Source organism: Hyaena hyaena, unplaced genomic scaffold (genome assembly GCF_003009895.1).
Source record: "Hyaena hyaena isolate Hyena2069 unplaced genomic scaffold, ASM300989v1 scaffold_426, whole genome shotgun sequence".
Lineage (NCBI taxonomy): Eukaryota > Metazoa > Chordata > Mammalia > Carnivora > Hyaenidae > Hyaena > Hyaena hyaena.
Genome location: NW_024081061.1, coordinates 1,205,110 through 1,230,108, shown reverse-complemented (window position 1 = coordinate 1,230,108; position 24,999 = coordinate 1,205,110). Strand labels below are relative to the sequence as shown.

Genomic DNA, 24,999 nt, shown 5'->3' with positions numbered 1-24,999 from the left:
TGGGAGAGCAACAAAGATGGAGAGAGAGGGCCAATCGTGCTCTTTTGAACGTGGATCAAATACTCCACTAGATAAATGGGTCCCCCTCCTCCCTGGGAGATGGGACTTGTGCTGACCCTCCCTAGCAACTCCAGGTCTGGACTTGGAGCAATTTGCCCCAACTCCAAGGAGGTCCCAAGATAGGAATGAAAGGAATGAGTCATTATATTACCATTTGGGAACCGGGTGCTGAGTCTGAGGGGGGAGTTGGTTTCAGCCCCAGGAAGAATAGAAACTGGCCTAGGGCCTGAGAGGGCCTGGAATTCCTGTGACCATCCCCTTCAAGAATGTGCTCCAACCTCAGAGAAAGTGACTCAGGAGAGCCTAAGGGGGACAGGAACAGAGACTTAGCATGAATACCCCCTCTGGCACATACTCTCCTTTCCCACCCCCACTCCTGCCAAAGTTCAGAGCATCTGCCCTTGCCTTCTCTGTGGCCCTAACTACCCTGCCTCTCAAGGCTGCCTGCGGTAGAGGGTCACCATGCCTGCACTCTCCCAGGGCCCCACTCCTACCTTTGGGTCCTGAGTGGCCTGAGTTGTGCCAGTCGGTGAGGGATGTGAGTGAGAACCTGCAGCTCTATCTGTGGGCACCAGTGGTCTCCCAGGCAGGGTCCAGAGGAGGTATGCTATGTGGGCAACCAGCCTTGCATGCGGGCACTGGAAAACACCCTAACCCAAGAATCCAAACACTGGGTTCTCATCCTGGCTCAGTCACAGGTTTAGTGGGTGTTCTTGACCAAAGCTCTTCCCCTTTTACTCTGTTTTCTTTGTATAAACTGAGACAGTTGGGGTAGATGACTTCGAAGGTTCAAAGCATACCTTTATGCAATACTGTGAGCTGAACCTGGAGGGGGATGGAGTGGCGTCATGAACAGACAGCTTTGGTATAATCCAGGCTTGGTCACTTTCTAACAAGTGGAGAAGAGATTTGTCATTGCAGAACCCAAGTTTTCCTATCAGCAAATGGGGAGTAATAAAAGGACCTACACCTTTTAGGTTTTACTAAGTGAAACAATGCATGGAAATTAAGCCTAGCACATAGAATACACTACATGGAGGCCATTATTACTATATCTGTGAAAATAGTCACTCACAGAGTGGGGAAGAAAGAAAATAGACATTGAAATGTCAATTGTATCCAACCCTGTGCTAGGTACATTATTTTTCGTAACCCTTCCAACAAACTTTTTTAAAAAAAACTTAATTTTTAATAACTTTTTAATTTTTGACTATCTACTTATGGGAGTCTATAGAATAAGAAGTGAGGAAGTTGTAAAATTACAGAGAGGTCTCCAGCTGGACCTCACCCAGCTTCCCCCAATAGTAATATCTTACATAAAGATAGCACAACATCAAAATCAGGAAAATGACATAGATACACTACTGTTAGCTAGACTGCAGGCTTTTTTCATATTTCACTTTTTTCTACATGCACTCACTTGTCTATATATGTACCTGTGTGTATATAGTTTTATGAAAGTATATCACATGTATAGATTCACTCACAAGTGGGGCAAGTTGCTCAACTTCTTACACATTGTTTTTCTTATCTCTAAACTGAGGGTGAATATCCTATCTTCCTCAGAGGACTGTTGTGAGAACTAAACGTTTTTTAATATTTATTTTTGAAAGAGTGTTAGTTGGGGAGGGGCAGAGAGAGAGAGGGAGACACAGAATCTGCAACAGTAGATTGAGCTTTGAGCTGTCATGAACTGGGGAATGGGAATGGCAAGATCATGACCTAGACTGAAGTCGGATGCTTAACCGACTGAGCCACCCAGGTGCCCCAAGTATTGGGGGAATTAAATGAGATAATGTATATAAAGTGCTCAGCAGGGGCACCTGGGTGGCTCAGTCGGTTAAGCATCTCTTTTTTTTGTAATGGTTTTTAAATTTATTTCTGAGAGAGAGACACACAGCATGAGCAGGAGAGGGTCAGAGAGAGAGGGAGACACAGAATCTGAAACAGCCTCCAGGCTAGCTGTCAGCAAGCACAGAGCCCAGAACCCGATGCGGGACTCGAACCCACATACCACGAGATCATGGCCTGAGCTGAAGTCAGATGCTCAACCGACTGAGCCACCCAGGCGCCCAGCTACTGGCTCTTGATTTCAGCTAGGTCATGATCTCACCACCGTGCTGGGCTCTGTGCTGACAGTTCAGACTCTGCTTGGGATTGTCTCTCTTTCCCTCGCTTTCTGCCCCTCCCTGCTCTCTCTGTCTCTTTCTGTCTCTCTCTCTCTCTCTCTCTCTCTCTCTCTCAAAATAAAGAAATAGATAAACAATAAAAAAAATTAAAAAATGAAGTGCTCAAAACAATGCCAAAAATATAGTGAGTACTCAGTAAATTTAAGTATTTTTTTAGAAAAAGCGTGTTTTGAAAAGTGACTTAAAAATACATAAACAATTCATATGTTTTTAAATTCATATTTGTTATAGAAAAAACAGCAAATGCCTGTATGCATAAAACATAACAAATTTTCACAATGCCTTTACCCCAAAATAACCACTACTAATAATTTTACTCACACCACCAATATGAGGCACATTTTGTTATTCCCACTTTATTATAAGAACACTGGGTCTCAGAAAGATTAAGCAATTTGCCACAGCTACTGAGCTTATGAGTGAGGAGCTGATATTTAACGCAGACTCTTGCTTCCAGGTGCTCCCAGCTGGGAGAGGCAGACAGGTGCAAGAGTTATACTGACACAGGGCTGCAGGGCTGCTCCCCCCCCCCCCCCCAAACGTGAGCAGTATCCAATGGCTTCTGAGTGCTTCCATGTTCCAAGCACTGCCCTAGCAACTTGCAGGTCATCTCCATGAGTCTTCACGATGGCCCCTGGAGGTAGGTATCCGTCTGATTTCTGAATGAGGAAACTGAGCTTCAGAGGAACCTTGGCCAAAGTCATAGCTATAGGCTAATAGGCCAGAGTTCAGAAAGGGGTCAGTTGCATGCCTCAGCCTGAGCTCCAAAGCCTATGCTCTCAGGGATTCAGACTAGATGCTAGCAGAATGTGTGTGGAGGGAGAGTCTCTCCAGTGAGACCTCTGGGCTTCTCTGACCCTGGAGCTGTGATACCCTTCCTGACACCCAACTTGACCCCAGACCAACAAGATCCAGCCAACACTTTGAGTGGGCCCTGACAGTTGAAGCCTACTTCTCCTCCTCACAATGCCCACACTCTACCTGGAGTGGAGGGGTGAGGGCGTTTGAAGGAGAGGAGGAGGAGGTATCAGAGAGACAGTCTGCCGCACAAAAGCACCCGCAACTGCCCTAAACTGCTCTACCTCAGGCTTTCCAGCTCCCCCCCACCCCGCCCCAAGACTTCCAGACTCAGGAAGTGTTGGGAAGGCAACTGCAGGTATGTGATTTTTGAATTTCACATTATTTACACTCCCCTTACTTCCAGAAAAGATTTAAAGACAATAAAAGACATCGATACAAGTAAATATTTAAAACATGATTATCCATAATGAAACGAAATTGGAGAAGAAATATAGTTGTCCTCAAAATTCTAGGCTAGAGGTAATCATTGCTACTGAGAATCAAAACTTAATTGTGAGCTTCCTGGAGGTGGAGGCAAAAAGGGAACATATGAATTCCACATTTGCCATTATCTAATAAAAGGAAAGAGCTATTCCAAATAGTCAGGAGAGTCAAAATTTCTTTTTTTTTTTTTTAATTTTTTTTTTTACTGTTTACTTATTTTTTTTAATGTTTTATTTATTTCTAGGAGAGAGAGAGAGACAGCGTGAGCAGGGGAGGGTCAGAGAGAGAAGGAGTCACAGACTGAAACAGGCTCCAGGCTCTGAGCTGGCAGTCAGCACAGCGCCCGACGCGGGGCTCGAACCCACGAACCGCGAGATCATGACCTAAGCGAAAGTCGGACGCTTAACCGACTAAGCCACCCAGGCGCCCCAGGAGAGTCAAAATTTCTAACACTGAACTATGAGAGGGATTTATTACACCTTATTCAAGCAATGGCCAGGGAGCTTATACGTAATACTATCTAGAACACCACTTTTATAAAAGATACACAAATGCTTCTCATGTGAATATCTCTGGTTTTTAGTGGTCCTCAGTCCTTTTGGAATCAATTTTTTTTGAGCAAGTACAGTAACATTCCATTACTATCCTGGAATAAAGTTCACAAAGAATATGGCATCTATACATTTACTTTTTCCTCTTTTGTAGAAATCTGTCCATGTTAACATTTTGATGTATTTTTCCAGGTTTTATTTCAAAAATATTTTAAAATAATTATAGAGGGGTGCCTGGATGGCTCAGTCTGTTAAGCGTCTGACCCTTGGTTTTGGTTCAGTTCATGACCACGGTTTTGTGGGTTCAGACCTTGCGGGGGCTCTGCACTGTCAGCGTAGAACCTGCTTGGGATTCTCTCCCCTCTCCTGCCCCTCTCCCTCTCATGTTGTCTCCGTCTCTCTCAAATAAATAAACTTAAAAAAATAAATTAAATAAAATAATTATATAGAGAGGCACCTGACTGGCTCCGTTGGAAGAGCATTTGACTTTTGATCTTGGTGTTGTGAGTTCAAGACCCACATTGGGTGTAGAGATTACTTAAATAAATAAATAAACTAAACTAAATGTGAAGTAAAAAAAAATAATTATAGAGATACAATTCTTTTTTTTTTAATATTTTTATTTTATTTCTAGGATAGAGAGAGACAGCGTGAACAGGGGAGAGTCAGAGAGAGAGGGAGACACAGACTCTGAAACAGGCTCCAGGCTCTGAGCTGGCAGTCAGCACAGAGCCCGACGCGGGGCTCGAACCCACGAACCGCGAGATCATGACCTAAGCGAAAGTCGGACGCTTAACCGACTAAGCCACCCAGGCGCCCCTAGAGATACAATTCTGCATTGTTTATTTTTACTTCTTACAAAGCATGTGGAACGTAGGACACTGCGGGGGTGGGGAGGAGACACGTTTTAATTGAGCTGACACCTCTTCCTCCAAATGCCTGAGGACTCCCCGGTCATTTGTAGAATGACCCCTAGGGGGCAGTATCTCTTCCTTTGTGAACTGTAGTCTTAGATCAACCCTCAGTTTAAAAAAAAAGAAATGTGTAAGGTTAAATTGTTAAATTGCAGCTCTGTGATTGCATTTCTTTTTAAATTATTATTTATTTTTATTTTGTTTTTGAGAGAGAGAGTGGGGGAGAAGAGCGAGGAAAAGAGAAAATCTCAAGCAGCCTCCACATTTAGCATGGAGCCCAACACACGGCTTGATCCCAAGACCCCCCGGATCATGACCTGAACTGAAATCAAGAATCAGATGCTCAGGGGCGCCTGGGTGGCTTAGTCGGTTAAGCGTCCGACTTTCGCTTAGGTCATGATCTCGCGGTTCGTGGGTTTGAGCCCCGCGTCGGGCTCTGTGCTGACTGCCAGCCCAGAGCCTGGAGCCTGTTTCAGAGTCTGTGACTCCCTCTCTCTCTGACCCTCCCCTGCTCACGCTGTCTCTTTCTCTCTCTCCTAGAAATAAATAAAACATTAAAAAAAAATCAGATGCTTAACTGACTGAGCCACCCAGAAGCCCCTGTGATTGCATTTCTAAGAGGAACCAAACTTACACATTTCTGGTACAAGATGTGATGTGACCTCGTTCTAAGGCTGAGCCCTGGAGAAGTTAGCAATAATAGTACTGGCCTATTAGGGCTTTCCATTTTGCCAAGCACTTTGAGAGGTGCCACCTCCCTAGTCACAAGGACCCCCTAAGCAGATTGTCATTCTCCACATTGAGAGACGAAGAAGCTGAGGCACACAGAGAAAGGTTATCATGCCTCATAGATCAGGCTCTGTTGGTTGCCATAGAATTGTCTCAGCAGGCCCTTGGATAGCAGCATGCCTACGAATAATTCATGATGAACATTACTGGCCAATGCCTGAATACAGAACAGCTGTGTCAACCTCTCAATTTCCATGTGAGGAACCTGAGGTTTAAAGGGGGAGGCGGGTTGTGTGATGGACAAGAGGAATCACTTGCCTCCTCCTGATGACAGGCAGCCATCTGTGCTGTGGGATGGCCCAAGTGGTAAAATCCTGGGACCGGATATATTAATCCCTCAAAGTCCCAGAAATGGGCCCAGAAACGGAGGAGGATGATTTGGAATCCAGGCCTGAGCCAAGCACATTATAAATATCCCTTCCTCAACATTGGGGGATGACAGGGACTCCTCATTCCCCTAACCTCCCTCCCCAAGTTGTCCATTCCTAGTCTTCATCCTATGCAAATGGTTCTTGACCCCAGGCAATCAGACAGGAGATCTCATTCATCCCTGGATGTGCACAAAGTGTGTTATCTGGCACTATCTCCAGGAACCTCCAGTCAGCACAGGAACTTACAAGGGGGCTCCAAAGAACAGATCTGAGTACAGATCCAGCTGTACTCCCCAAAACTGCCTGATCAGCTGGCTCAGATGGGAATACAGAGCGGGTATGAAGCCAGCCTGCGGCAAGGAACAATGACTCCTTAACTATGAACTTTCAAGTTTAGGTAAGTCTGGGCTCATGGTACCTGGTGCTGGAAGTACCCTCAGTGGAGGTGGCCTCCCCTGGCCGCCAGAGCTCTGGGTCTGATTAGGACTCACTCCCCCTGGTCAGAGTGGAAGGGGAAGGTGGCTGAATCCCTTTACCCCAGGGGACACATGCTACTCTCTGAGCTCTGAACCAGGGTTGCTATCTTGGTAAAGGTTTTCAAAACTCTGGTAGGCCTTGGGGTCCACCATTTCATCATCATCATGGTCATCTCTGAGCAGAGAGAGACCACTTCAGCTCTGAGGGAGGATGTTTGCCCCAGGACAAAGCAGCAACTTTTTAAAGTTCCCACTTAAAGGAAGGGAGGGAGAGAGGGAGGGAGAAAGGGAAAGACAGAGAGAGGGAGAGAAAGAGAGAAAAAGAATAAGAAAGAAAGAAGAAAGGAAGGAAAGAAAGAGAGAGAAAGAAAGAAAAAAAGAAAGAAAGAGAAAGGAAAAGGAAAGAAAGAAAAATGAATGAAAACATTTGGGGATTTGGGGGTTGGTTTTGAAGCCTTTGTTAATAGCAGCTGTCACCAAGTAAGCAACGACCATATACCACACATCATAGTTTGCTTTATACACATGATCTGATTTAACCATCACAAAGCCCTATAATAATAGTTACTGCTAGTATTCCCATCTTGCAGATGAGCAAATGGTAGGTCAGAGAAGTTGAATGACACATCCTAAGTTAGAAAGCTAAAAAATAGCTTGTTCAAAATTTGAAACTTGGCTTCCTGGCTCCCAAGGGTATGCCCATTTCACTAGCTGCTCTGCTGCTCTACCTTGTCCTTTTTCTAGCCTTGTGGGGCAAATCCTTATCACCATTTGCCACAGGACAGGTGGAGCTCTGAGGCTCAGTAAAGCTGATGAGGTTACTGTCTATGGAAGCAGAGAGGGGAGCCATCATCTCACCCATTTAAGGGTAGTGTTGAGTTTAAGAACGCAGGCCCAGAAAATAAGGAAGGCATTCAAATCAAGGGCTAGATTCTTGCTAGCTACGTGACCTTGGACTGTTACTCACCTGTTTTAGCTTTAGCCACTTAAAGGATGGAGGAATATCTAGTCTGCGCGCAATTATGAGGATCGTGCAAGAAAATGGGTGTCGAGCACAGGAGAAGTGTCTTTACCAAAAGTTCCTCTGCCTCTGCCTAAGAGGTTCAGATTTTGTTCAGATGCTCGGTATGTTATCCCAGTGAATCATACAGACCAGTGCTTCTGAACCTGGCTGATGTCAGGATTACCAACAGGAGTATAAATGCCTGGGCCCCACCCCAGGAGGTTTTGAATTAGGAGGACTGGGAGTTAGCTTGGATCTTTTTATCTTTAATAAATTCCCAGGTAATGCTGATGCACAGCCAGGTTTGGGGGAACCAATCTACTAGCATAGACATCTCAGCCACACCGGGCACGGGATTCAGGCTGGTTCCCTCTCCAAGTCCCTTTCTCACCACCAGTATCCCTTGCTCCCACCTCCTCCCGATTAGTTTGTGAGTGCTCTCCCCAAAACAAGGTCTGTATGGCTTAGCAATGAGTCAGTGACACTCAGTGTCCTATGGATCCTGTCTTTCCAGAGACCAGGGAAACCAGCACAGGCCTGCAAAATAGGATGTCAGGGTTTCTGCTCTGGATTTGCCCCCTTGTGACTCACTGGTGGTCCAGAGCCAGTCTTCAAGCCTCAGTTTGTTCACGTTCCATAGACACTTGCGGAAATCGGAGTGGCCTGTTTGGACTCTGCTTCCTTAGGAGTTTATCCACGGCACTTGACAGCTAGAGGAGAGGTGGAGGAGGACGTGAAAACTCCTGCATAATTGTGCTTTCCCATCAACATCTCATTTGATGCTCACAGGGATAGAAAATAAAAGTCAGCATCTATCTTGGCCTGTAATGTCCTCTGTTATCTGTCCCTAGCCTTTGCCTCAGTGTTATCTCATATCCATCCTTCCTTTCTGGCCTTCTTGCTGTTCTCTAAATGCTCCAAGTTTGTTCCCACTTCAGTTTTTGCACTATTTGCATGGCTCGGAATGCTTTTGCAACAGATGACCACAAGTCCATTTCCTTCTTTTTATTCGGGCCTCAGCTTACATGTCACCTGCTTAGAAAGGACTGTGCTATCAGTCACCAAATCTCAAGTGTCATCTCAGGCACTGGAACACATCACCCTATTGGATATCATTGTATTTTAACTTTCATCGTAACACTTGTTATTGCTTCTGGCTTTTCTTTTTTATTTACTTAATATGCTGCCTGTCTCCCTCCCTTTCTGTAGAACATAAGCTCCATGAAAGCACATTCTTAGTTGTCTTGTTTACTGCTGTGTCCCTAGTGCCTGTAAAGCGTTAGTGTATGTTGGTAGAATAAAGATGTTAATGAGGTTGCCCCAGCCTGAATTGTGACTTTTTAAGTTTTTTGGTCAGAGGACACTCAGGGTTCTCACAGGGGAAGTGAATGACTGTCCTAAAAGCATTGCAGGCCTTTTGTCTTCTTTTTCCATGCCCTTCCCGTAAAACCTGGCTGACACGCAAACCAAGGTGGGGTGAGGCTCCTAGGTGTGATGAAAGCTTGGAGTTGCCCCATGAATGGGGATAAGGCTGATGTGGAGGTGAGAAGGCGGAAGGACAGAGCATGCAAAGGGAGAGGCAGGCTGGGACAGGAGAGCAGGGTGTGAACCTGGCAGCAGGTGGGGGAAGGGGGTGACTTGGCTGTGTGTCAGGAAGTGTTTCCCTCCTCCCTCCCCTCGGGAGAGCCCTGACCCTAAGGTGGCTTGGTTTAGGGGAAGAAGGTGGTCAGGCAGCTGCTCGAGGGAGAACAAAGGTGTGTCCTGGGTGGCGATCATCCACAGAGGTACTAGTAATCACCCAAAAGAAGAATCGACACAGTGGCGCTTGGCCAAATAGGTGATAGGTGAGCCTCTGCCTGATACCAGTCCAACATATAGCCTCATACCTGGGGAGAAGGGAGAGAAAAGAGGCTTCTAAGGGAACAGAGTAGTCAAGAGAGAATGCTTAGTGATAATAAGATAACAGGTTACATTTACTGAGGGCTTATAATAATAAGCCTGGCAGTGTACTAACTGCTTTATATATATGTTTCTTTGTAAAGTCTTTATTTATTTAAAATTTTTTATGTTTTATTTATTTCTGAGAGACAGAGAGAGACAGTGAGTAGGGGAGGGTCAGAGATATATATAGAGAGAGAGATACCGAATCTGAAGCAGGCCCCAGGCTCTGAGTCAGCTGTCAGCACAGAGCCCAACGTAGGGCTTGAACCCACAAGCCATGAGATCATGACCTGAGCCGAAGTCGGACGCCCAACTGACTGAGCCACCCAGGTACCCCCTCCTTTTTTTTTTTTTTTAAATTAAGTCTTTACTTTTTTTAAGTTCAAGATCAATCAATAAGTGACAAGGTCAGGATTCCAACTTAGACCTGTAGTGATCCCAGGTAGTGGTTTCCATAGCGTTTCCTATGGAAACCTAAGCCTGGAAGGGGTATCTAGGGGCAAGTCAAAAGGGCAGACCCCCACAAAAGCGGAGATGGAGAGACAGTGGGATAGTCTGTGTATAAATAGGAGGCCTGTTTTTATCCCTACACATGGGCTGAATCAGGCAAGCAGCTCTGTCTGGCACAATTTGAGGGCTCTGAATGCCAACCCACCCCTGTGTCATACAACTCTCTCCCCACTGAGTCCCTGGGAGCTGAAATATCTACTAGGAAAGTAATTTCTTTGGGTCAGGACACTGACTACACAAGACCCCTGTAAAAACACACAGGTTGGAAGAGAAACACATTCATCTCCTGGCACCTGTTGAAAATAGCCACCTAGGCTAGCCAGCTGAGTCCTGTGGGAGAAGCTCTCAGTTTTTATGTTGGAGAAGAAGGTGGTGTTCCAAGTCAAAGAAAAGTACGTAGCTCACTGAACAACCACTGTCTTTCCAATCCCGGAAGCCTGGGAATTATAATCCATAGCTCAAAAATCTTAATGAAGACTATATCCCCCGGGGAGAAAGATGGAGGGAAGCCACTCTAGCAGCTGGAAGAATACTAACTTCCTTTGTTTTTGCTGGATTGATACCAAGTGCCTGCAACTGCAACTCTGGTTACTTTGGGCTCATGAGACCTGCTGGCATTCGTGTGTCTAATTTTTTTTCATGCATCTAATTTTTAAACGATAAAATGAATTAATTACATTAATTATCATTTACTATTTGCTGTATTGCTAGGCAAAGAAGGGACACAGAAGGTGACATGGGTACAGATTCCTGGTTTGGAGCAGGGATGCCTGGAGGAACCAGGCCTGAAACAAGCGAAGGAAATGGGGTGTCCAAGGACAGAGCACAGCACAGCATTCATAAGGCTGCAGCACGACAAGCGTTTGGGGAAAGGTAGGAACTGGTCCCCGCCACCTGCCGGTCAGTAGCACTACCCACAGTCTGGCGGCGGCCGCCCTGGCCTCTTCCCAAAATATGTGAGCGCCGCCCCCTACTCCCGCCCCCTTCCCCCGCCGCGCCCGCGGAGTCGGGGGCTGCGGGGGTTGCGCGGCCGGCGCCGGGAGCCGGGCGAGCGGCCCAACGCGGGAGGGGGGAGAGGGCGGGGCGGAGCTTCGTCGCCTCCCGGAGCCTTATTCCCAGCCGCGCGCCAGGAATCGTTCAGTCGACCGAGGGACCTGCGGGCTGCGCGCGGCTGGCCAACCTAACCGAGACGCAAGGGCTTGGGCAGGCGGACTGACTGAACGATCCGACAGACGCCCGGCGGCCGCCGGCTCCACGCAGGTCCCAGCCAGGCTTGCACCCAGAGGCCCGCAGCAGACCGTACCCGGTGGAATCTCCTGCGCTCCGCCCGCCCGGGCTCCGGTGCCAGCGCCCCGTGGCCGCCGCCTCCAAAGTGATTGCTGCCTCGCCGCCTCCGCCGGGTCCAGGACCATGAAGCTTCTGCCGTCGGTGGTGCTGAAGCTCTTTCTGGCTGCAGGTGAGAGGGCTGCCTACGCCTCCGGAGGTCAGGGGGGTTGGGGACACTGCTGGGACACGGGGGAAGGTCGCTGCGGCGACCCCAACGCGGGCCACTTGGTGGGGCCCGTGCTCCCTGGCAGGCGGGCGCCAGCATTGGCGCGTGGTGACCGGAGGGTCTGGAGAGGGGGTCTAATGCGGCCTTGCCCCTCACCCGCAGTGCTTTCGGCGTTGGTGACTGGCGAGAGCCTGGAGCGGCTTCGGAGAGGACCGGCAGCTGGAACCAGCAATCTGGACTCTCCCACTGAATCTACAGACCAGCTGCTGCCCCTGGGAGGCAGCCGGGGCAGGGAAGCCCTGGACTTGGAAGAGACAGACCTGGACCTTTTCAGAGGTGGGTGTGAGGGCCACCCATCCTCGGACCCTAGTAGGCAATTGAAGAATAAGCAGGTCTAGGATTCATGATGTTTGGGCACTCTTATGGGTTGGAGGTATATATGGAGGACTTCAGGGAAAAGCTGCGGGGCCTGACAAGTGTACTGGGGGATCCCGAAAGGTGGGTCCCGCGGTCTTTCTTGCTGTTGAATCTCACATGCCGAGTTGCTGCCCTTCTGGGTGCTTTAGGGCAAATTGAGAAGGCGGGGTGTCCTAGGTCTGGTACATTCCTCTGGGGTAAGCTGGAGTAAGGAACAAGGAATGGTTGTTGCTTTCCCTAGAGTTTCTACATAACAATGGGTGCAAGTCTTAATTCCTACATCAAATGACTATAATGTATAAAATGACAGAGTTGGAGATCCTAGGAATATAGTAGGTATGTAGTCTTCTCCATTCACCTGTCTCCAGGTTGGAGAAACAGAGAGGAATGAGGAACACTTGGCCCCCCAGGTGAGGCCAGCACCTACTGGGGAGGCTGTGAATGGTGGGCACTGAGTCCTTAGGGAGATATACAGAAATGCTGTGTGTCTACAAATCCTACCCAAGGCCTGGAGACTTCCTGACCATGCTGAGTCCCTGAGACAGACTCCAAGGGAGGAAAGGGCCAGGTGGGATCCTCTAACCGGCAGATGTGGCTGTGGTTGAGTACTGGCACAGGGCAGAGTCCAGAGTCTCCAGCTTTGCCCACTGTCCTGTCCCTAGCCACCTGCAGTGATTCCTCAGGGTGGAGCAGGGGCTGAGCCCTGGGGCCCAGAATTACTATATTTGATTGGAAAGATACCCACCTGTTGTAGCCCTGCCACTCGGCTGGCTCCTCAGCCACCGTTCCCCCTTCTTACTCAGAACTTCCCTCAGGTGCTGTGTCTGCTTTGTATGGATCAAGGGTCGGCTCCAAAGCTGAGCCTGGGCTTCCACCCTTCATCCCCTCACAGAAGCTTCTTGGGCCACCCTGGCCGGAACAACCTGGATTCTCCTGGCCCTCTCCTCCTAGGCAGGGCAGAGCTGGGCTGTGACTCACCTTCCACCCACACGGCTGCTCCTCATACCTCTGCAGACCTGACTCACTGCTCCCTGTCCCTGGCAGGAGCCTGGCTGTCACCCTGTCACTCTCTTCCTCCCCTCTCTGATTGACTTGGCCCTCCTGCCATAATTTCACCACAGCTCTGGTCACTTGGTTCCTCTGAAGATCTGCCTCACCTTCTGAGCTCTGAAGGGGCTTGGGTCTGCACCCGAGGAAACTGAGGGCCGTGGGACTACCCACCTGCCTGCTTTCCCTTCTCTTGGCTTTGCCAGGTGAAGTCTGAGGGTCCTGTCATCTCCAATGAATAGCTATTACCATTTATTAAGTACGTACTGTGTTTTAGGCACTCATTATGCTATTGTGGGCTAATTAATGCTGTAGCAATCCTCTCAGATTGAACTCCTGCTATCCACTACTAACTAATAACCCCAAGGTTCAGAGATTAAGCCATTGGCCCCAGATCATAGGAATGAAATTAGAGCACAGATCTGCTGACTTCAGAGCCCATTCATTGTTTCATTCCTGGTTCAACATCCCAGGTGCTCTAAGCTTGTCCAGGGGAAGGGACAGAGCTGTATTAGGCAGCTTGGTATATTGGGAAAGAGTACTGGGTATGGAGTCCAGAGACCGCATTTCTGATCTCAACCCTGTGTGACCTTTACCAAGTCACTGCCTTTTGGGACCTCAAGTTTTTTATCTGAAAATATAAAGCCATGGTATTCTTTCTTTTTTACATATATATAATTTTTAAAAATACTTAGTTCTTTTTGAGAGAGACAGAGCAAGCGAAAGTGGGGAGGGGGAGAGAGGGAGACAGAGGATCCGAGGCAGGCTTCGCATTGCGAGCACAGAGCCTGATGTAGGGCTCGACCTCACGAACCAGGAGATCGAAACCTGAGCCAAAATCAAGAGTCGGCCGGCCGCTCAACTGACTGAGCCACCCAGGGACCCTGATGATATTCTTTCAAGTCATTTCCAGCTTGAGGATCCTGGGTCTCTAGTCTAATGTATGATGCCCATCCTTCTGCCAGACACATGGCTACAGCCATGGAGAGTGGGCACCTTTTTTTCAGCTGGGAGCAGGGGACAGGGGGACTGGCGTCAGACCCCTGATGAGTTGATGGGCGTAGCCCACAGTCAGTCCCGGCTGGATGTTTGTGTGAGGCTATTTTTCCCCCTTTGAAGTGTGGAAAGAATGGGGGGAGTCATCATTGTTCCAGTTCCTTCTAGATAGTTCCTTACTTTCCATCTTTCTCCCCCTTGTATACACCATACTCCCCATCCCAGAGAGCTATAAACAGGACATTTGGGGATAAACGTAAATAGACATTTGAGAGAAGTGGTGAGCTGCAAAGGGCACAAAGCAGGGTAAATATTCTGCTTGAAGTCAAAAAAGCAAGGCCCTCACCAGGGATGGCCTGCTTGCAGTCCCCAAGTCCGGTTCTGGCCTGAACTCATGGTACCCTGGTGCTAATGGGTGCCTCAGAGGGGACCACCTGGACATGGCCACTGTTTTTATTTTAGGAGCCGACCCCCCCCCCAAAAAAAAAAAAAAACCTTCCAAGTACCTTCTCCAGAAGCAATTTTTATCTCTGACACTGTCTTCCTGCAAGTGGGTCGCTGAGTGCAGCATCAGGAAATGAGGCTGATTTAAGGCCAAAATAGAACCAAGTGGGCGTGGGGGAGTAGATGGGGATGGACAGTGGGGTGGGGGTGAGCTTGGTAGAATTGCCCAGTCAGCTGCAGTTGCTCAACAGAAGCTAGCATTGTTAAAATGAAGTTCTTAAACTGAGTTTGTGAAATGTCTTCCCTTGGGACCCCTGTAGCCTGTACTTCCTCCTCGGCTTTCTGGTTGTTCTGCCCAGTCTTCCTTTAGCCCCTGGGAGGCACTCAGCCAAAGGGTCTACCCAAGGCTTCTCGCTTCAGGTGGGGTCACAGAGTATGTATTCCATCCAGACATGTGGAATTCTTTCCCCCAGGACAGTAAAAAACTTAACCGGGTACTTTTCTCCTGCAGCTGCTTTCTCCTCCAAGCCACAGCCTCTGGCCACACCCAGCAAGGAGGAGCGTGGGAAAAAAAAGAAGAAAGGCAAGGGGTTAGGGAGGAAGAGAGACCCTTGTCTTCGGAAATACAAGGACTTCTGCATCCACGGAGAATGCAAATATGTGAAGGAGCTCCGGGCTCCATCCTGCATGTAAGTGTCCCTTTCCTGGGCTGACTCTCCTCAGCACACTCTTTGTCAGTCACGTGGCTGTTCCTCGTTGTCACTGTTCCTTGAATTCATAATTCTACCCAGTTTCTTCTCAATCTTGAGGCGGAAGTTGGGAGGAGGGGAAATATTTTTAGTCAGCGGAAGGGGCTCTCCCCCGCATAGGATGTAATTTCCTGTGGTGTAGGTCTGTGACGCTCTTTCATCCCTGGGGACATTTCCTGCTTGCTCAGACATGAGCATGTGGCTAGGAGAGCTGATACCTGCAGGCAGGTCCTTCATTTGTACCTCCTGCGCTACTCCAGATGGGGGAAGCCAGTGGGACACATGGCAGAGTAGGCTTTCTGGGTGGAGTGGAGCTCCTGTGGCCTCCTTTCCTGAGCCCTGCAGACAGATATGAGGTGCAGTCAGACTCACAGTGTGCAAATGTGTGTGTTCGGACATATGTCCGCTCATACGAGTGAACACATGTGGACTGATTTGAAGGAATGGTGGGACTATACAGAAAGTGATCATAATGGGAGCAGGGAGAAGTCCCTCCTCTCTTCTTTCTTATCCCAACAAGGGCCAGGAGGTGGGGGGACATGGTAGGTATTGGCCTTTGGCCATGGGAGTGGGAGAACACTTCCTTTGTGCAAGATTAACAGAAAAGGAACCCAACCCGGTAGACATCAGCCCTTGGCCAGGCAGCACCACCCCTTTCCTGGGTGGAAGGGCTATGGGTACCCCAGCTATTCTGCTAGGCCAAGCCCAGCAAACGGCTGCCTTGGCAACCCCTCAGGGATGACGGCACAACCATGCTTTCTGGCAGGCATAATGTCGCCACTGTGCCCGCGGTCAACACCCACATCAGACTACAAACATCCACTCTTCTTCTGGGCACAAAGTCCCTATAGAGGACAGGCTTTGTGACCTGGGACACTCTGGACAGGGCCAGGAGATGGTTAGGTGCACACCACCTCTCAACTAGTCAAGAAGGCTGACTGCCTGGCATCTCTTCTATTGTGATTGGTACTGATCCCTTGGCTTTTTAAAACTCCCTTGTCCTGTCTGATCTTACATAACAAAGCTACCCTATATTTGGCAATTGGCAAGACATCACTCTCTACCATGTCCATGACCACTTGTGTGTCCTCTCCTATAGCATCCTTGTCAAGAGCTTGGTATTGGAGGGAGTTGCTTTAGAGTAACATAGACAGTCCCCATATTATTCTTCCCAAGGTCTTGGGATAGGTAGGGTATATTCGCCTTAAATTTGTAAAATGCTGTCATTAGCACAGGGTGGAGGCAGTGACTCTGAGGGTAGTCAAGACGGATTGAGGCCAGGAATCTGATTGGGCCAAAATGATCCAGAGCTTTGGTGGATGGTCTTCCACTGCTCAGCTGAGAACCTTCATAAGGCTGCTGTTCTGGAAGGCTGGGCTTGACCCAGCAGCTAAGGCCAGTAGATAAGAATGCCCAGAGCCAAAGGAGCCGTAGGAATAGTGATGATAATCATGATGATGCCTTCTCTCCTTTGCCCCATAACTTCACTATTAACATTTAGTATGAGCTGAGCCCAGCAGGTATGTGTTGAGTCTCCACTTGGTGCCAACTATTCTAGGAGATAGGGAATTATAGTCATGTCCTGGGTTTCTCAAAAGCCCTAGGGAAGTTGGCAAGGGCTTGCTATCTCTAGTTGAGAGGTGAGCAAACTAGAGCCAGGAAGTAGGAAGTGATTTGCCTGAGATCAACAGCTAAATAAGTGATGGAAACAGGACGGGGATTCAGGTGCCTGACTTCCAGTCCAGCATGCTTTTCATGCCCCCAGGCTGTATTGAGTGTTGGCCTGTGTCCTTCTTCCCTATCTGTCCTTACAGAGTTTGAGTATGATTTTATAGAGGACAGCTGTTATGTTAGAGGTCTCTTAAGGCTTTTACTAGCCTAAGAGCGTACCAGTCTGATTTGAAGACTTTGGCTCTGCTTCCTAGGCAGATTTTCAAGGGGATGGATTCAGTGTCTGGTTTGGCTGCCCCCTCCCTCCAGCCTTTGGCACTCGGGGCAGAATGCAGCAAGAAGACACAGAGCTCCTGGTCTGGGCAAATGTGATATCTGGTCACCTACATTTGGGGCCCTTTGTTGTTCCTCCTTCCTTCTAGACCCAGGAACCACCAGCTAGGGTGTGTTGAGGCTGCCCTTGTGAGCTTGAGGCTAACTGGCTTCCTAAACCAGTCCTCTACAGCCACCATTCACAGGAAAGCCCTTTCATGTCCCCAGCTAAAAGTTGCCCTCAAAGAGCAATTTCCTGGGGTTCCTAACTAGCTGCTGACCCAGCAACTGGCTGCAAAATTTCCTGTGGCTGGGGGAAACCTGGGGGGCAGTCAGGCTGAGGAGAACTCAATTGGAAGAGAGACAGGTCTGGAGCCTCCCATTGGCCTCACTGGCCAGATCCTAAAAAGGAATGGCGAGCCCCCTTCTCTTTGGCTCCATCTGACTTTGGTGCCCGATAACTCAGGGCAGTACCCTCTGGAGTCTAATTATATAATAAGTCACACTTTGGTGAGACTTGGTCTTTTATTAAGTGATTTTATCTGTATGTTCTCATTTGATCTTCAAAATATGCCATTGAGGTGGTATTTATTATTCTTGTGTTTCACATGAGGAAACCAAAGGTTAGAAAGGTAAAAGTAATTTGCTCAAGATCACCTGGCTAGAAATAGCGGCAGGACTCATCTGGAACTCATGTATTCTGACTTCCAAACTAGAGAAACCCAGTTTGGAAGATTTCTCTAGACCCTAGAGAGTTCTTACTTCTATTGTAACACAAGTTCTGAAATGGGTCACAAACATTGATAGGAGGAGCACGTTCCAGTTTGGTGGGTTGCTGGCTCTGGGCAAGACACATGATCTTGCCCCCACCCGGCATGCAGGGAACATACTCATTCCCCCTCCTTCCCAGGGGAAGCCAGGAGTCATCTGCAAAGGGAGGGGGAGGTGGGTAATATTAGGATGTTTACATTATTATCCTTTTGACTCAGGGTGGGGGTGGAGGGATTATGTAACTGAATTGCGGGACTCTGAGGCCAAGCTTTATTTCTATCATCTGAGTAACTACCTGTGGGGTTTGAGTGATGGCTGAAAGTGAAAAACAGACTCAGCTTCGGCTTCCCTTCCCCTGGGAGAGCACAGTTTCTGAAGTCATCTAGACTGCCGGGTTGAATCCTGGTCCTACCACTCACTAGCATTGTAACCTTGAGCAAATTAGCTAAGAACTTAAGCCTCAGTCTCTCCATCTTTAAAATGGGGATAGTAACTCCTACTTCACAGAGATGTTTTTAAGATTAAATGAACTGATTCTTTTTAAAAGTTTATTTATTTATTTTGAGAGAGAGGCAGAGAGAGGAGAGAGAGAATCCCAAGCAGGCTCTGCACGGTCAGCATGGAGCCCGACACGAGGCTCAAACCCATGAACCACGAGATCATGACCTGGGTCGAAGTCAACAGTCAGATGCTTAACTGACTGAGCCACCCAGGCGCCCCTGAAATGATTCTTATAAAGCAGTTAGCACAAGTACTTGGCTCACATAAGCCTTTAATATTTGCTATTCATTATTCAAGTTAATAATAATAATAGTATAAGTCAAAGAGGAGGGTAAGACAGCCCCAGGAACCCATCACCTCATCAGATATGTGTTTCCTTGGGGTAACCTGCGCTGTTCAGAGTAGAAAGAATCATGAATTGGAATCTGCTATGACTGGTTTCTAGTCTTAGCCTTGTTGCTTTTTAGTTGTGTTACTTTTGGCAAATCACAATCCCCCTGACCCTTAATCTTACTCTTTCAATCTGTAAAGTGTGTCTGTACCTGTCTACCAGATGTTATGAGTCTCAGTTGAGCTATACTTACCTAAGGATAGTGTCTTATAAACTGTAAAGCGCCGTGCATTAAGTGATTTCCCAAGGGCACTCCTAAGAGCGTCTTCCGTATCCTAGCAGAGTGAGGGTTGCTGTTTTGCCCATCTTGGCTGATAGAACAGATTAGATTCATGGAGAGGCTGGACTGTGTGCCTTGCTATGTGTATATGGCCCTGACCCACATTTATTCTGCAGTGAGGTGGTTCCCCAAAGCACCCAGGAGTAGCCGGGGCAGGGAGAGGTGCTTGGTACTCCGCAAGCACAGCCTGGCTCATCTGGGGCTGCCTGGTCTGGAGAGGTCCACTTCCCAAGTGCCACCCGGCAGAAGGAAGGGATTCCTTGCTCTGAGGCACCATATGCATAACCTACTTCCCAGGAAGTAGGGCCACCAGGTTCTAAGTTCTTCCTTCAGCAAGCTTATGGCTTAAAGTCCCCAGGCAGACAGTGCCAGTGCAGTTGGGGGTGTGATTGGGGAGCAAACTGAGTTCCGAGTCAGAAAAACCAAGACCACACCTCTGCTCTGCGGAGTGACCACGGGGAAGAGAGCTCTGCTTTCCTCTAACATGGGGTTCCACCTACATCAAAGGGCCTCTCAGGCGCTCGGATAAAGAAAGGGACATGAATGTGCTTGTTCAGCTGAAAGTGCTTCTGAGTCTTCCTAAGAGCTTCCAGGAAATGCTTTATGTCAGAAGAGGCAGCCACCATCTGACTTATTCTTGAGTGTGAAAAGCCAAGGGGTTGTTTCTGACATTCCTTCATGCTCTGGCAGGACAGCTGGGCGAGAAGATGTTACCTTGGTTTGTTTGCTTTGTCCTGTGATGAAGGAGGCCAGAGAGTCCAGGGTTCAGAGGCCAGAAGTTAATGTTAAGCGCTCAAATTGAGTCCTTCACCCATGGGGAGCTGGAAGTTAAATAGAGGGAACTTGAGAAAAATGACTCCTGGCAAAGGAACAGGACCTATTAATAGGCTGGGCCGTGGCTGAGAGGGACTGAGTGCTGGAAGCAGTGGTGGAGAAGCCTGCGTTTATTTCTGGGTCAGAGTTGAGGGGCCTCACTGGAGGGAGTGGTACTCAGTCCCCTCAACACAACCCACCAGCTCATGGGCCTAAATCTTCTGAAGGGCTTAAACAGAACCTCTTAACACACATGTAATAAATCATCTACACATGGAACATATCTAGCTAAGACCTTCAAGTCCTCCTTCACTTTTTCCCTGCCTGGAGTGGGAATCTCGAGCCAGAGAACCAGAGGGAATGGAGAAGGGGGTGAGGAGTTGGGAAGGAAGGCCATGGAACTTTCAGAAGGGCTTTTCAAAAGTCTTTTACTAGGGTCCCACTAGAAGGATAGAAGAAGGTCAGGGATCACCGTCAGGGATTAATAGGCTGAGGCTGTGAGAACTGGGGTTTGGCTTAGAGAAGATGGGCCATTGCCTATAGAGAGAGGCCAAACCACTAACCTCATCTCTGTTTTGTTCTCTTAAACCAGCTGCCACCCAGGTTACCACGGAGAAAGGTGCCATGGTCTGAGTCTCCCGGTGGAAAATCGTTTATATACTTATGACCATACGACCATCTTGGCTGTGGTGGCCGTGGTGCTGTCGTCTGTCTGTCTGCTTGTCATCGTGGGGCTTCTTATGTTTAGGTGAGTATTGAGGGCCCCTACAGGCTGTTCTGCATATCACTTCCATTCCTCCTCCTGAGTCTTCTGTCTGTGATCCCATGAGCTCTCCCACCTCCCAAACTCCAGGCTAGGAATCTGACTGATATTCCTGAGTATACCTTCTCTCAGAACCTAGCTTCCCTGGCATGACATGAATCCAGTGTCCAGAACACGGCAAAAATTGTGAGGCCGTAGCAGGTCCTGCTTCTCACAGCAGGCCCAGTAACCCATCCACGGATCCACCTCTTCACACAATTCTTTCTCTTTATCCTGTTCTTTGACGGCATTAGTGTGCGGTTTGATAGACAAAGCATGAGTGGTATACGGCTATTGGTATATCCTTCTAATTCTGAGGCATCTTGACCCCAGGCCATGTTTCTAGTCCAGGTTATGTTTTAGGCTGAGGGAGACCTACCAAGCACTCTGTCCCTGTTTTCAAGCAGTGCAACTTATCTGTTGTGAGACCTGGACCAAGTTACCTGTCTTTCTGAGGGTTATAATCTTACAGCGATTGTAATCTCTGTCTACCTACCTCATCAGGATGTTGTGAGGATCCTGTAAATAGGTGAAAGTTCTCAGCAAATTATAGCCTTCACTGTTACAGACAGGCATTCCTTGGGGGCAAGTTGGGCCTTTGACCAGAGGTCTGTTAGGCTACCATTCCCTCTTGGCTTTTCCAAGTAATGGACAGAACAACCATGGCATTGTCCTTTAGAAGGAACTTCTCTGGGACCTACATGCTATAAAGCAGGCAAATCTTACTCAAAACACTTGTCTCCTTCAGGTACCATAGGAGAGGAGGTTATGATGTGGAAAATGAAGAGAAAGTGAAGTTGGGCATGACTACTTCCCACTGAGAGAGACCTGTGCTCAAGGTAATGGTCGTCCTTTGCCCACTGCCACCATCATCACCTTTCCTAGATCTATTTCAAGGCATGCTGAATTCTTCTCTTGATCTAGGGGTTGGGGAGCAGACAACTGTGGTGGAGTCAGGGTCCCCTTGCAGAATGGTTTTCAAAAAGGTTTTCAGTAGGGGCACCTGGGTGGCTCAGTTGATTAAGCATCGGACTCTTGATTTTGGCTCAAGTCATGATCTTGCAGTTTGTAAGATCAAGCCCCAAGTTGGGCTCTGCTCTGTCAGGATGGAGCCCACGTGGGATTCTCTGCCTTCCTGTCTCTTTGCCCTTCCCCTGTTCACATATGCTCTTTCTCCCTCTCAAAATAAATAAATAAACAACAAAAAAGTTTTTGTATTTATTTTGAGAGACAGAGAGAGTGTGTGTGTGTGCATGCACAAGTGGGGGAGGAGCAGAGAGAGAGGAAGAGATAGAGAGAATCCCAAGCAGGCCCCACACTGCCAGTGCAGAGCCCAATGCCAGGCTCGAACCCACAAACCATGAGATCATGACCTGAGCTGAAGTCAGCCGCTTAACCAACTAAACCACCCAGGTGCTCCCCAGCAAAAAGGTTTTAAATGGGTCATCTCTGCTTGGGGTGACAGTTGCCAGAGAAACATCCAGGAGAGATGCCTGACACAGCAGCATCTCCCATCTTTGTCCCTTCTTCTGCCCCTTCGCAGATGGTCTTCCTACTTCCTGAGACTGGACCTGGGAAACTCTTAAGACCTATTAACTGGATCCAGCTTTAAATGCCTTCCTCTTGTGCTTTAGGAATCTGCTGGGGACTGCTACCTCTGGGAAGACACAGCTGATCGTAGACTCTGCAGAGGGAAAGAACGTCACAGCTAGTCAGGAAGATTCCTTCATCCCCAGTTGCTATCTAGATTGGGCCTCATAATTGCTTTGCCAAAATGCCAGAGCCTTCAAGTGCCAAACTGAATATGTCAAAATGGGATTTTGGTCAGAAGAAAGCAAAAGTGAGAGACCTTCATGCCCTTCTGAATCTCCTCCACCAAACCCCACTTGTCCCCATAAGTTTGTACACTTAACTTCTGGATTGAGATGCCAGTTAAATTCCATTTGCTCCAGGATCTTTGACTGATAGAAAAAAAAAAAAAAGAAGAAGAAGAAGAAGAAGGAGAGGAAGAAGGAAAGATTTGTGGATTGGAAGAAAGTAATAAAGATTGAGAAGCCATGTACTCAAGTAGCCACCAAGGGATCTGCCATTTGGACCCTCTAGCGCTAGATTTGATGAGCTAACTGTGAAATACCACAAGCCTGAGAACTCTGAATTTTGGGACTTCTACCCAGATGGAGAAATAACAACTATTTTTTGTTTGTTTGTTTGTAAAATGCCTCTTAAATTATATATTTATTTTATTCTATGTATGTTAATTTATTTAGTTTTTAACAATCTAACAATAATATTTCAAGTGCCTAGTCTGTTACTTTGGCAATCTCCTGGCCCTCCACCTTGTATACCCCACCATCTGGCTCAGCCTCACACCCCTCTGCCACAAATCTGAGATGGTTCTGTGACCCATCTGTAGTCATCTGTTATCTGTCCACATTTCCGAAGACCTTCTGCAATCACAGTGCCACAGGGGGAGGTCTGTAGGTCAGGATACAGGAGTTAACTTTGTCAGATCCACTCTGTGAGTTGGACTGCAGTCTTGCCTAGGCGATTTTGTCTACTGTTTGTGTTTTGAAAGTCCAAGGTGCTGATGTCAAAGTGTAACAGATACCGGTGTTTCCCTGTGTCCTCTCCCTGCCAAATCTCTAAAGAGGTTGGGCTTCCAGCTTCCAGCTTTCCTGGCTCCTCACCACCCCCTGGCCCCAGGCCCACAGAGTGGGCACTCCCTCTTCCCTGTGTCAAGACATTTCTCTTACTCCTGTCATTCTTCTGGTGCTACTCCATGCAGCGGTCAGTGCAGCAGGGGATGATCTAGAGAAGGTATTAGCAAAGAAAAAGGCTGAGGAGGAACAGGAAACATTGGAGCTGACTGTTGTTGTTAACTGATAACCTACCAATTGCTACAGAGTTTGGAGGTGAGGAGAGTTTTTGCGTAAATCGACCCACCTCACCTAAACTGAAAGGTATGCTGTCATGATCCCTTCTGGAAGTTTCTGGTGCCATTTCTGAACTGTTACAACCTGTATTTCCAAACCTGGTTCATATTTATATTTTGCAATTCAAATAAAGATAACCGTTACTCCATAGACTTCTGTCTGCTTGTTTTAATGGGGAACTGGTCTAACATGGATATTTCCTAAGCCTTGACTCGATATTAGGCTCTATGCCAGGTCTTTTTATTTTTATTTTTTAAAATGTTTTATTTATTTTTGAGACAGAGACAGAGCATGAGAGGGGGAGGGGCAGAGAGACAGGGAGATACAGAATCTGAAGCAGGCTCCAGGCACTGAGCTGTCAGCACAGAGTCCAATGCAGGGCTCGAATCCACGAACGTGAGATCATGTCCTGAGCCGAAGTCAGATGCTTAACTGACTGAGCCACCCAGGCGCCCCTAGGCCTTTTATTTTTTTAATGTTTTTATTTATTTCTGAGAGAGAGAGAGAGAGAGTGTGAGCAGGGCTGGGTCAGAGAGAGAGGGAGATACAGAATCTGAAGCAGGCTCCAGGCTCTGAGCTGTTAGCACAGAGCCGGATGCGGGGCTCAAACACACAAACTGTGAGATCATGACCTGAGCCGAAGTCGGACGCCCAACCAACTGAGCCACCCAGGCGCCCCAGGCCTTTTTTAAATAAATAATTTATTTATTCTTTGATTTACGTCCAAGTTAGTTATCATATAGTGCAACACTGATTTTAGTAGATTCCATAATGCCCCTTACCTGTTTAGCCCATTCCCTGCCTTCAGCAACCCTGTTTGTTCTCTATATTTAAGTCTCTTATGTTTTGTCCCCCTCCATGTTTTTATGTTATTTTTGTTTCCCTTTCTTTATGTTCATCTGTTTGACATCTTAAAGTCCTCATGTGAGTGAAGCCTTATGATACTTGTCTTTCTCTGACTAATTTCGTGTAGCAGCCAGGCCTTTTTATGTATACTGTCTCAGTATCCCTGACAACATTTTGATGGAGGTACTATCATCGTCCCATTTTTCCAAAAGAGAAAACTGAGGCTCTTGGTCAGAAGAAAGCAAGAGTGGGAGCTCAGAGAGATGATGTAACTTGCCTGAAGATACACAGTTGGTAAGTGACAGAGTTGGGACTGGCAGTCTGATTCCAATTATTTGTCTTAATGCTTATATCATACTGCCTCTGAGACAACAGAAAACAAACCTTTCACATAGGGAGCTTGGCTGGCTGTTGATGCACACCCATTCAGTCAACAGACTCTGGAC

The 24,999-nt window shown here is 47.8% G+C and overlaps 1 protein-coding gene across 2 annotated transcripts; it reads left to right on the top strand.

Moving 5' to 3' along the window:
- The first annotated feature begins 11,190 nt into the window (after window positions 1-11,190).
- HBEGF (heparin binding EGF like growth factor) lies at window positions 11,191-23,857 on the top strand. 2 transcript variants are annotated; one of them, XM_039252767.1, is made up of 6 exons: window positions 11,191-11,544; window positions 11,743-11,916; window positions 14,996-15,173; window positions 20,565-20,720; window positions 21,523-21,613; window positions 22,318-22,402. In XM_039252767.1, the coding sequence occupies exons 1-5, from the start codon at window positions 11,499-11,501 to the stop codon at window positions 21,593-21,595; spliced, it is 627 nt and encodes a 208-aa protein (XP_039108698.1). In that variant the 5' UTR covers window positions 11,191-11,498; the 3' UTR covers window positions 21,596-21,613; window positions 22,318-22,402. The 2 variants fall into 2 exon arrangements, with proteins under 2 accessions (XP_039108698.1, XP_039108697.1); XM_039252766.1 differs by lacking the exon at window positions 22,318-22,402 and adding an exon at window positions 22,409-23,857 and having other exon boundaries at window positions 11,194-11,544.
- The last annotated feature ends 1,142 nt before the right edge of the window (window positions 23,858-24,999 follow it).